Source organism: Hipposideros armiger, unplaced genomic scaffold (assembly GCF_001890085.2).
Source record: "Hipposideros armiger isolate ML-2016 unplaced genomic scaffold, ASM189008v1 scaffold_183, whole genome shotgun sequence".
In the NCBI taxonomy this organism is placed as follows: domain Eukaryota; kingdom Metazoa; phylum Chordata; class Mammalia; order Chiroptera; family Hipposideridae; genus Hipposideros; species Hipposideros armiger.
The window spans coordinates 1,253,852-1,266,742 of record NW_017731533.1 but is presented as its reverse complement, the minus strand read 5'-3'; the positions used below and the strand labels follow the sequence as shown (position 1 = coordinate 1,266,742).

The 12,891-nt window shown below is 38.7% G+C and overlaps 1 protein-coding gene across 1 annotated transcript in view; it reads right to left on the bottom strand.

The window, feature by feature from the left end:
• The window catches only part of PARD3 (par-3 family cell polarity regulator), a 611,228-nt gene that overhangs the window by 553,164 nt on the left and 45,173 nt on the right, over nucleotides 1-12,891 (bottom strand). The window contains exon 4 of the mRNA XM_019652604.1: nucleotides 11,843-11,948. Within this exon, the coding sequence (XP_019508149.1) occupies nucleotides 11,843-11,948 (106 nt within the window). The remainder of the gene's footprint in view (nucleotides 1-11,842; nucleotides 11,949-12,891) is intronic.

The window sequence follows — 12,891 nt, the reverse complement described above, 5'->3', positions numbered from 1 at the left end:
TATTGTACGAGCTGCTCCCTCTGCCTAGAGTCCTCTGACCCCAGCTGTTCCAAGGCCCAGCTCTCTTATTCACTGAAGTCCAGACCACCTGTCTCCTCCTCAAAAGTATCCTTTTTAACCAGCTGAGAGTACCACCCCCTACATACCCACCTAATCTCTAGCATATCCCAGACTCACTTCCTCCATAGTCTATTTTTCTCACTGTAAAGAAAGCTCTGGGATATCAAAGAGCTCCTTCTACCCCCACACACCCTCAGCACCTCCAGCTGTTTCTCAAATATATTAGGGAATGAAAAGCATTTGTTGAATGAATGTCAGAAGGATGGACTGAATGAAGGAATGAGTGAATCCATAAGATCTGCTTAACCTTTCCTCAAACAAATGCTATCATTTTAGTTTGATATATGAACAAGGTGCATCAATAAATATGAACTGTGGTAAAATTATGCATGATACTAAGCTCTTGACATTTTAATAGTCATATAAGAAGACACAGTAATCTGACAAAAAGAAAGTTAAAAATCTATAAACGCGTATTTTACTAGCCAAACTAGCTTCTTTCTTCAACCCCAACCAATAAATAAAACATTTGTTACTTAGTGCCAGGCAGCAGCCCAAAGGAGTAAAAAAGATCTGTAAGTTTGGGAAACATATTGGGTTCTCCCTCTTTTTAAAAAATGGGGACACTACCATCTAATCTTACAGGGTTGATACAAAGGTGTGACCATATCCAGTAGCACACAAGGCTGAATAAAAATTTAGTTACTATATTAGTAGGTTTATTCTGGAATTACAGGAGGATCAAAGGATACAGAATCTGCTTCTTTTCCTAGAAAATCCCGGAGAAAAAAAAAGTGCTACTTTTCACATGATTTTTATCCTCTATAAATAAATGTGTGAATGGATGACTGGCATGATCTTGTTACTCATTTAAAATTGCTTCTCCAAAATTATTCAAAAATATTAATGAAAAAGAAACAGTCATCTACCTTCCTCCTCCTTTTTTGTTTCTTTTTTTCTTTGCATGACGATAATACTTTATTACACACATGAAAAGTTGGATTTTACATGTTTCACTCAAGCTCTAAGACAAAGGAAGGTTTGAGGTAAACATTTTTTAAGATGCAATTTATGATAAAGCAGCTTTGGTAGCATTTTTTCTGGAGCACTTGTTTTGAAACGTGTTGTTTTTCTAGAGAACTATCATTATTGACCAGGTAATATTTTAAAACTGTAAACAAGGCCTACCTTTCCCCCCAGCTTTATTGAAATTCAATTGATATGTAACATTGTGTAAGTTTAAGATGTACAATGTGTTGCTTTGACACACTGATATATTAAAAAGTGATTACAGCCGGCCGAGTGGCGCATTGGTTAAGAGCTGGCTTGGGACGCCAGAGGGCCCCGGTTCGGATCCCACATATGAGGGCCAGTGACACTGCCCTCCACAGCTAAGATGCTGAACAACAGCTCAACCTGGAGCTGGGCTGCCATGAGTCACCTGCCACGGCGTAGGCTGCAACCCCTGCTGCAGTGGGTTGCCATGGGCTACCGTGTGTAGCCAGCAGTCAGCATGTGTGGCCAGCAGCCGCAGTGAGCGGCCGTCCAGAAGCCGGCGACTGATCTGCCTCGCCCGGGAAGAGCGCAATGATGGTGCCAACTTGGGCCAGTGAAGCAACGTCCTCCACAACTAGACTGAAGAACAAAATGACTTGTCTGTTCCCTTTCCCCCAATTCCCCAGTGCTGTTCCCATCCCAATTCCCCAATAAAAAATTTTTTTAAATCTTAAAAAAAAAAAATGATTACAACCATAGCAATTACCATTTACTTTTTGTGGTGAGAACATTTAAAATCTACTCTCTTAGCAACTTTTAAAGGTGTAATACAGTATTATTAACTACAATATAATCACTATGCTGTACATTAGATCTCTGGAATTTATTCATCTTAAGTTTATATCCTTTGCCCAACATCTCCCCTTTGCTTCCACCCCCCCCAGCCACCATTCTAGCTTCTGTTTCTATTAATTCAATGTTTTTAGATTCCGCATATGAGATTATACAGTATTTGTCTTTCTCTGACTTATTTCGTTTAACATAATTCCTTCAAGGGCATTCCATGTTGTCACAAATAGTAGGATGTCCTTTTCATGGCTGAATAATATTCCATCACACGCACACGCATACAAGTTCTTCACCTATTCATCTATGGATGGACACACAGGTTGTTTCCATACATTGGCTACTGTGAACAACGCTGCAATAAATATGGGAATGCGGCTATCTCTTTGAGATAGTGATTTCATTTCTTTTAGCTATATACCCAGAAGTGGGATTGATGGATCGCGTGGTAGATTTTTTTTTTTTAAGCATCGCCATGCTGCTTTCTATAGTGGCTGCACCAAGTTCCATTCCCATCAATAAGCTCACTAGGGTTCCCTTTTGTCTGCATCCTTGCCAACACTTGTTATCTCTTATCTTTTTGATGACAGCCATTTTAACTGTGTGAGATGATGCCTAACTGTGGTTTTGATTTGCATTTCCCTGATAATTAGTGGTGTTGAGTACCTTTTCATGTACCAGTTGGTCATCTGTATGTCAGGTCCTTTGCCCATTTTTTAATCAGATTTTGTTTTAGTTTTTGTTGTTTTGCTATTGAGCTATCTGAGATCCTTATACCTTTTGGATATTAACCCTTTATCAGACATATAGTTTGCAAAGATTTTCTCACATTCCTTAGGTTGCCTTTTCAGTTTGTTAATGGTTTCTTTTGCGTGCAGAAGCTTTTTAAGTTGATATAGTTCCACTTGATTATTTTTGCTTTTTGTTGCCTTGGTTTTTGGTATCAAATCCTTGTTTTTGATTTTCATTTTGTTTTTTTGGTAATGATACAGTCCCTGTTGTCTCCTAAATACTAAAAATCAAAACTGGGATCATTGCTTCTATTCTGGTTCACATGAATATACATATCAATAGTAGGTTGGGTGGGAATCCTCAAATTCTAAGGATGCAGAAAACAAATAATGTATTTCTTCCAATTATATTACTGAGCACTCATTATGTACCAAGCTCTCTCCCAATTGATAGAAATGTAAAAATAAGCAAATAAATAATTATCTATAGAATCTCATTTTTATAAAACAAATACCTAAGATGGCCAGGCTGGGTTGTTTTTAAATCATTAGAAACTGGTATTAAAAGAATGAATAGTCAGCCTAATTCAATGATGGTGATGGTGATGGTGCCGATGGTGACCAACAGTAACAACAGCCATTACCATTGGCTGGGACCTTATTTTTGTTGAGCACAATGCTGAAACCTTAACACAAATTCTCTAGTTTAAATTCAACATAATCTTACAAGGTAGGGTACAATTGTTATTCCCCTTTTAGAGATGGGAAAACGGAGGTTAGAAAGAGTAAGTAATGTGCCAAAGCTCATAAAATAGACACATTGTGGAGCCAGGATTCAAACACAGGCAGTGGCTTCGGGTCCCATACAAGAGGCCCATGGCTGAGGAAGCAACGACAAGGCAAGTGCAGCAAACCAGGAAACAAGCCCAAGCCTACAGTTAATATGATATGATAACTGAAAGAGTAAGAGACTCTGTTCCCCAGTTCTCCTTACTCAGTGGGTGGTTTCACACAAGTAAACTATTGACTGCCGTCCCTAGGAAGGCTGGTGACCCACTGATACTGTGTAGGCTGTCCCCGACTTAAAACTCCTATTGCTTCTGAGGAGCCCCGGCTCTCAGCGCTCTCTGCAGAGGCCAGCCCCTGCTCTATTCCCTACCACTAACAGGCCTCACCACCCCACCCTTCTACACCTGGCACTGCACTCCCGGACCGAGCCACCCACAAACTGATGGGTTGTGGGCAAACCAGTACCCATCAAAGGTTTAAATGTTAGGAAATAATCCCTTTGAATTAATTAATTAGCCATTTAGTGCTGTACTTGGCACTGAATTTAAATATTTTTTTCTTTAGAGCCTATCTAAAGTAAATCCATTAAGGAGGAAATTAATCAAGTCATCTAGTTAATGAAGCCTATTTATACAAATTATTTCAATTCCAGTTTATCAAACTCTTAATCAGTCCTTCCCTATGCCAATTCATACTAAAGTTAAAAACAAAAAGATGTTTCTATTCTAAGCTACATTTAGAAATGCCTAATGCTTTCTTCGTATTGGAAGTAAGCGAAAGTAGAATTATGGAGAAATTTTTTAATGGAAATTAAAAATTCCTCAGTTAATCAGACACTCCATTTTCAGAAATAATTATCAACACTTTTCAGTTTGTCCTTCTTCAAACTTTTTCCAACGTACCTATGTCTACTAAAATTAGATTGTATGTTGTATGTTGTTTTAACCTGACTTTTAACAAATTTAATATCTGATTCATGAATCAGTTCTCCATGAATCTGTGCTTCAGTTCCAAATATCCAACTGCCTAGGTGACACCTCCACGGCACTCAAATTCTAACTAAAGTCGAATGAATCCCTCATCTACCACCTTGTCCCAAATCTGGCCACCTTGCAGCACTCCCTGCCTTGGTAAATGGCCCCACCACCAATCAGATTTTGCCTACTAAATCACTCTCAAATCGACCTACCATCATCTCCACCTAGTCTACCCTCCATCAATCTCACACTTCCTACTACAAAACCTGCTAAGTGGCCTTCCTCCATCCATTCTGCCTCCTGCCCATTCCTTCTTCACAGGGCAGCAGGACATAGTCCCCAAACGTAAATCTGATCCCCTAAAACCCCTCAATTTTCACTTAGCTGTACTTGCAAATTTCAGCTTGATCATTTTAATTTGTTTTTTTTTTTCAGGCAAGTCCTGCTTCGCCCCAAGCTTGGTTAGGGTACACTGTTACATCTTTCATAGGACCATTCATTTTCTTCTGTTAGTAATTCCATGTTTAATTTCTGTGATTGTTTCATTCTCTCACAATAGATCATGAGGCCCAGGAAAGCAGGACCCATATCTATCTTTGATATTGTGTAACAGCACAAAGCATGATGCCTAGCACAGAACTGGTGCTCAGTGAAGAAGTTAAATTAACTAGAAATGCTAAAATTGAGACAAAAGTCTTATTATCTTCCAAAGGAAATTACTACAAGTGCTGTGTTTTAAATTATTATTATTCAGCCACCCAGGTTTGAAAATATTAGCTTCTTAACCTTTATGCAAGAGGGTGAGGGGCCCTTAGCTTTGGCTGAACACTGAGGCTTTAATTTAATTAAATTTCCATTTAATCTCAATCTCAAATATTCATCAACAGACAGTGGGGTACATACTTACACATAAAGAACCTATTCCTTTTAAGACCATGTATTTTCACAAGTATTTCACTATAATGTATTTTTCTGCAAATAGAGAGGTTTTGTGGTGGCGTATGCTTTCAGAAAGCACTGCTTCTTTAAAATGTACATTCCCTCAAGACCGAAAGATGAAGGTGTCTACGGTAAAAGCCTGGTCCCTGAAGCTGCCTTCATTTCACCTAAAGGGGAGCAAGGAACAAGAGATTCTGTGACTAACCTACCTGATGAGTAAAAAGCAATAGGCTGGTGACCATGAAACACCCTCGGCAGACATCATAATTCATTATAACTTATAGAAATTAAACCAGAATTTGCCCAAAGGAAAATAGTCAGTGTAAACTGTTTTTACGAAAACAGTCTAAGAGGTTTTACAACCTAATGCACATGATTTCTAACATCATTTTAAATGTGAGAAAAGTATATGAGGCCATGCCCTAAGAGAAATCATATATATGTAGAGAGAGCTCTGGGAGCACCATTCTGCAACCCATTCTTTTTGGCATGTAAAACATTTAACTTAAATTAATTCCTCATGTTTAGTAATAACAAAAATAATCTATGTGAAATGAGAAAACCTTACTATTTCAGTTATCACTGCTTTTCACTAACACATAATTTACGCCAATCCTTAAGTGTGAACTACAGGCATCACACAGTATCAGAGGTTTTCCCTCATTCAGTATGTTTATCTGTTTTGTTTTGCTTTTACAGCTCGACAGTTCTAAGGATTACAATACATGATTCTTAACAAATTAGTATCCTTGACAATAACATATAAAATAGGTCCTGATGCATTAATTTTCCTATGGTTCTTTTCTGTCTTTCACAACATACTCTAGTTGGTTCATTTCTGTTGTTTTTTGGTTTTGGGTTTTGTTTATCTGTTTTATTGAAACTAATTAGCATGTAATTTAGTTGGTTTTAAGGTGTTGTGTACTGCAGGGTTAAAGGAAATTGGCATCTTTGAAAATTCTGTTTACTAAAAGGGCACCATCTTTGTGAAACTTCAGTTCACATTAGTAAGAATACCCTCCCAAAATAAAACGGCACTGTATTCTGTATACAGACCAAATCCTCAACAAGAAATTCTCCCCCCAAAAAAAGGGGAGAGGATGAAAAGGAAGTTAGTCCACGAATTCCCCAGCCATCCCTACCCTCCAAGATATGGATATTCTAAAAATAATTGACCCCATGCTGCAATTTAAGTTTTAGTCTTGATAACAAAGGAATTTAAATCTCAAAACTTTCTCTTATCAGGTACATACATGGTCATGCATTAAATAAGTAGGAATATAGAGCCTTTAAAGAAATTAAAATTAGATTTGTATCAATTATAAGCTATTAATTCTCACTGTAATTGCAGCAGCAATCCATTCCTTAACAAACCAGGGTTTGTTAATGTTTTACGAGCTCATTGCAATATCACCAAATAAATTCAGCCAAACAATCCTTATTCCAGATACAAAAACCATGTTCTGCATTCTCATCTACAAATGTACAGGCTGTGACTGTCTCCAGGAAAAAACAACACAGTGCTTCTCTCCACATGATCAATAATGAGGGCACAGAATCTAACACCTTTGTTAAAGTATATATAATTACGTATGTTTTCCACAATAAGCAGGATATACTCAGACCATCACTTTGCTGGACACCGATTAATTTTTTTATGACTTGCTGCCAAAACAAGTAAAATAATGATTTACGTACAGGTAAGAATAACATCTACAGAAGTAAAAATTGCCAACTTTTCAAATTAAAGCATGTTCCATACCTGAAACTTCTGGCATGCCTGTATTTCAAAAGCAAACTGTATTACCACATATTTTAGAAATAGTAATATAAAACGTCTGACAGGGCAGTAATATTATTAACATGGAAGGCACAAAAACGACATCAATTTATAAGTTAGAAGCTAAAATGCCTCTGAGCTAGCTTTAAACCAGCATGTGGAAACCGTTGCTTGCCCACGACTCTAATACATTCTAAAAGTTTCTTTTTCTCAACATTCTTCTGAGGACACTGGCCAGATTGTCCCCCAGGCAATCCTGGGCTCTTTCTAACAAAAGCAGCCAACAGTCTCCACAACACTCCTTCACAGTGCCTGCACCCCAGTCTACATGCACAAATCCTTCAAAAAGAGCTTGAATTGCTATTCCTTTCCACCCTTCTTCCACAAAGAGCAAGAAACATACTGGAAGATATTTCACAAGGTCATCGCAAAAACAGAATAAATATGACATCATTTTTGGTCAAAATAAAGTTACATCCAACTATGACAAAGGAAATACTTCATACTTCATCTTTAATCATCTTCAGCACCAAAGACATGAAAAAGAAATGATATTGTGTAAGAAAAGGACTTTCTTCTTGCTCATCATCTGCACACAACTGCATTTCCCCCTAACCCTAAGCTCTTGATCAGCTCTGCCTGCATCTTTGTTTGCGCCCTTCCGGTCTCAGGTGACTGGCCTGCAGAGGGAAGCGAACGGCACATACTTTTATTCTGTAATTTATTGGGAAATTTCTAAATTTACTTTAGTACCCAGAGGAAAAGACAGGAGTGACCTAGCCTACTGAGGAGAACTGAGGGAAGGCTCACTGAAATTACAAATAATAAATAATGAAGACCAACCTAGAAAGAAATTCAGACAAAATTCATTTCAGCACTTAGAAAAGCTCTCATGTACAAATGCATGATGGCTGTTCTACATGGTGCTAGAGATAACTTGGAAACCATTTCAGTGTTTCATAATTTGGCAAAATGTGAACTGAGAAAACTGAGAATTAGGTACTAAGAATAAATAAAATACCATGACAACACGTGCACTCCGATTCTCTCTTCCCTTACTAGAATGCAACACTGTAGAGAGGGGACAAGCAAAAAAGGGCACAGTTTTATGCCCAAAGTAAATCTAGAATATTTTATATTTTAGAAAATCAAGAACTACTCCAAGAACCCAAGACAACCCACACTCATACCATTTTGAACAAATTTGGGTAAATCCTGGTCATTGGAATTATACAGACACTAAAAGAAAACTTTCTCAGTGATGTGCACTGAACTCCAGTAATTAAAAGATCATGAGCAAAATTATGGTTAATTAAGTACTTCAATTTTCTTTTGCTATCATTTGAATTATTGCCTCTCAATCCTACTTCCCCTCCATAAAAAATAATTTTTCGTAATTTTACGAAGTCACAGTGACTCAGTATAAAATTTGCACCTTTGAGAGCATTTTCCCTGTTATAGAGATGGATGGCAGGGCCATGTACAGGCAGTCTCAGTGCCACCTGGAGGATTACAAAACGCAGACACTCGGGCCTGGCTCACGGAGATCCCACGGTAAACAAGCGCCCAGGGGGGTTTCATAAACAGAACACTTTTTTAGAGAATTGTATTGTTTAGGTGAGCTGTAATGCTTTTTTTATTGTTTAGGAGAGGTGTAATACTTTTTTTTGTTAATCTAAAAGCAAAACAGGTGTCAAAATCTTTACTCAGAGTAGCTGCCAAAAATAGTAAAAAAACACTGCAGGCTGATTAGGTCAGAATCAAATTTCAGAGCATTGGAAAAGGGCCATACACCTGACTACACACAATCACTCAGTATGAATAATGCATCCAACAACACCTGTGGATTTGGATATTGTGATTCTGGATTATTAATTCTATTTTTCCCAGTCACAACATAAAGTGGGCCCTTTAATCTAGGAAGCTCATTCAAAAAGTTCTAATCTCACTCACACACACACACACACACACACACACACACACACACACACATTTTAAGTATTTCTGGGCAATTAAAATCATGATTTAAAGCTATTCAGTCTGTGGTGATTGTACCCTCTAGCGTTTTTCTCCTTGAAAACTGAATTTAATATAAAACTGTCTAAAAACTTATTTTACATAATAATATTCAAAACATTTTTCTCAGGTCAAAGGATTTTTTTTACTTGCATAGGAAATATAATAAAAGATTCTAGAAAATATAGATTCCTCATCAAATTTGCATAAGAATACAAAATCTAAAACACATTTTAGTAAGGAACCTATGATTTTAATATGCAACTATTTTAGAAGATCATACAGTTTGCCTTATCATTGGTTTTTATGTGTGATCTAATAATTCTGTTAAAGCAGACTGTATTATTTTCCATTGCTGACTGACAAATTACCCCAAAGGTCTAAACAAGAATACCACCCACCTTAACTTAATTGATCTTCATAGAACCCCGAGGCCAAAAATTGCAGGATACACATGATTCTCAAGTACACAGGGATCGTCCACCTAAAATGCCGTTTACTGGGCCATAAGTCTCGATACCATGTCACAAGATTTTTGTTTAATCATATTGTTGCTTATCTGCATCTCAATATTCTTCCTACTCACAACGTAACCTCTGTTTAGAGTGTGTATGTGGACTGCGGACGCAGGGAAGAAGAAGGAGAAAAAGCAGCCTGTACTTCCTAAACCTCTAAGGCACTAGTGCATGGCGCTGAACGGAAGGAGTCCATTTACCTCAGTGTGCTCGGAGCACTCGTTCCAGCACCACCAGTCTTACTCATACAACCATCCAACACCACAGTGGGATGTTTCAAGCAATACAGCAGAGCTGGGCATATCGCAGAGGCCATCTTAGAGCTAGGTTTTGGTGACTTCTATATGCTACAGTTAATGGACATGAAAATACATTTCTAACAACTCAAAGACAAAAAGCAGGCTACTATTCAATCCTTTTTATCTAAAAGAAAAAGTATGTGTGTGTCTATATCAAAAGAAAAAGAAGGGTCAGGATGCAAAGCCCACTCAATACCCAACAGTGATAAGCTTTGGACAGGCATGGGATACAGGTGATTATTTCTTTCTTTACATGTTGACTTTTCCCTATAAGGAGCTGTATTATTTTTATAGGAAAAAAAAAAAAAACCAAAGGAGGCAGGGAGGGGAGAAGGAAGGGAAGGAGAAAGGGAAGGGGGGGAACAAGGAAGAGGAAGGGAAAGAGGAAAATATTGAAAGGCCAATACAACATTGGTTCATCTCTTGCTAATATTATGGCTGGGAAAGGGCACCTTCTTTAAACCCTTCCTAAATCTCTGCAGTTGTCTTAAGCTTTGGAGCTGAACCACACCATAAACTGACGCTAATTTATGTCTCTAGATGGTACTTTTCGTGTGGATTGCAGGGCAAGGATTTGAGTCACCTATTCCTGGCTCACTGAAAAGCCCAAAACTGATAAATGGCACCAAGAGCAACAGCAGTAAATGATACATGGGCAGGAAAGTCCTGCATTTCTGACACAATGTGCTCCTGGCCCACAGAAGCCACAAAGGACAAACCCCACCAGGGCAGGTGCTAGGGAATCAAACACCCCTGAAGGTAACAATAACTGGTACTTGAAGTTTATCATTTGTCTTAAGATTTCAAGAAAACATGTAAGACATCCCCATTCTGAGGAGGCACTGCACTAATGCAGAAGGAAACAGGACAACAGCTGTGCTGACCAGGCTCGCAGCCAAGGGGAGGGGAGCCTGGAGGAGGAGGCACAGGGCCAGTAATGGGAGCTCCCTGGCACAGGCGATTTTACCATCTTCCAACCCCATGACATAACGCCTCTGGCTTAACCCACCTTGTGCTATTACAGGGCCTTGATGACACAACTGTGTATGGGGCTGTGGGCCCTTCCATCACTTCGTTCTAAGTCAACACAAAAGAGGGTGTGGCCAAAGCCGGCTCAGTTTTCATTACCTCTTACAATAAAGAATTTGCTGACTTCTACATGCAGAGCCAAATATCCTATCACAAATTCTTAAATTGTTGAGTCATTCCTCCCCCTCCCCCTCCCCCTCATTCCCTCAAAGAGTGCAGACAAAAAGGTGGGTACAGGCTAATGCTGCAGTGCCTGTGGGCAGTCACGTTCATGATGCCAAAATCACGGGCTACCCTGGAGATGGCATTCCAGTAGAAGCACCCTAAGAGTAACATGGAGGAGAGGAAGGCTTTCTGAGCGCCCAGCACACAAGGGGGATCCCTGGGGTGCACGCTGGCTTTGTGGCCAGGCAGTGCATCGCACAGGCTGACTGGCGGAAGGGGCCAGTGTGGGATCAGAACTCAAGACCATCGAAACACAGTGATTTAATGACAGGCCTCAGTTGTCAGGAAAGACGTTATGTTTGGTTAAAATAAGAGGAAAAATGGCACAAAAACCCTTGTAAAGATATTTCCATTTATAAAGTTTTAATTTTAAAATCCCAAAACTTAGCACCGAATCCCAGGTATCAAGAAAAGCATTATACCCTAGAGTTCAGGGGAGTGAAGATTCACAATACTTATTATAAAACAAACATGCCAGAATGAGTGGCAAATGTTCTTTAAAGTGTGTGTGTGTGTGTGTGTGTGTGTGTGTGTGTGTGTGTGTGTGTAAAAACAGGAAGGAAAGTGTTCCCACCTACCCACTCCCTCCCCAGTCTTCACAAAATGCATTCAGAGCAGCTTCCCCTGGGCTTGAACTCACTCTGTCTTTGTCATCTGCTACATCACAGAGGATGTCATCTAGGTCCAGTATTCCTCCATCTCCGTGTTCCAGTCGGTGCACCTGTATCCAATAGCTTGGATCCTGTACAGAAGAACAGAAACATCAAATCCAGGCAGTGAACATCACCAAAAGGAAATGCAACAATTTTAACTGAAAGAATTCCCTGCCATAGAAAGGAATCGACCCATCAACAAAACTGCAATTGATGGAAAATTCAGCTCTCTCCCTATCTCTTCTACTGAGTCATTTTTCCTTTTCTTTTATGATGGAGTCACCCATACATATTCTTTCCTTTGGCCCAGATGTTGCTACACTATTAGGATAGGAACTGCAAAAACCAGCAAAATGCACTGCATCACAAATATTGATTTCTCTAACGTATGCTGGGTTTCCTACTGTCCACCTCTGAATCCAATCCACAGAAATAGTCTAATAAGCAAGCAACGCAGAGTGTATATCTGAAAAACTAATGTCACAGCCTATCTGAATAAAAGGAGCTTGCTCAAAGTACTCCCTACTAACAGGCCTGAACACACTGACATGGTCAATGTGCACAAGGCCGTAAGTGAACAAAGCAAGCTCAGAACAATGTGTGTGATTTGCACCTATTTTTGTAACAGCAAAATTATATACACTTGTATATGTATAAATAAAAATGCCCCCAAAAAAAATACACACCAAAATTTGCAGTGGTTATCTCTGAAAAGTGGTATTAGAAGTAAAGGACTTCATTTTAAATACAAACATTTCTACATGGGGTGTGTATTGTGTGTACATGTATACATACATACATACACAAACAAAAACCATGTTTTAAAATTATTTGAAGAGAACATAGTTGTTCCTTTTTAAATTTCCATAATCATTCTCATTTGTATACGCAAATGAATTTAATATACTAAATTGTATGTTTTCCCATTAGCTACTGAATTAACCATACAGAATTTCTAACAAAAATTCAAGTGAACAGTCCATTTTTCTTATGTAAACAGTGATATTAAGCATGGTTCTTTCTTAAAGAAGAGGCT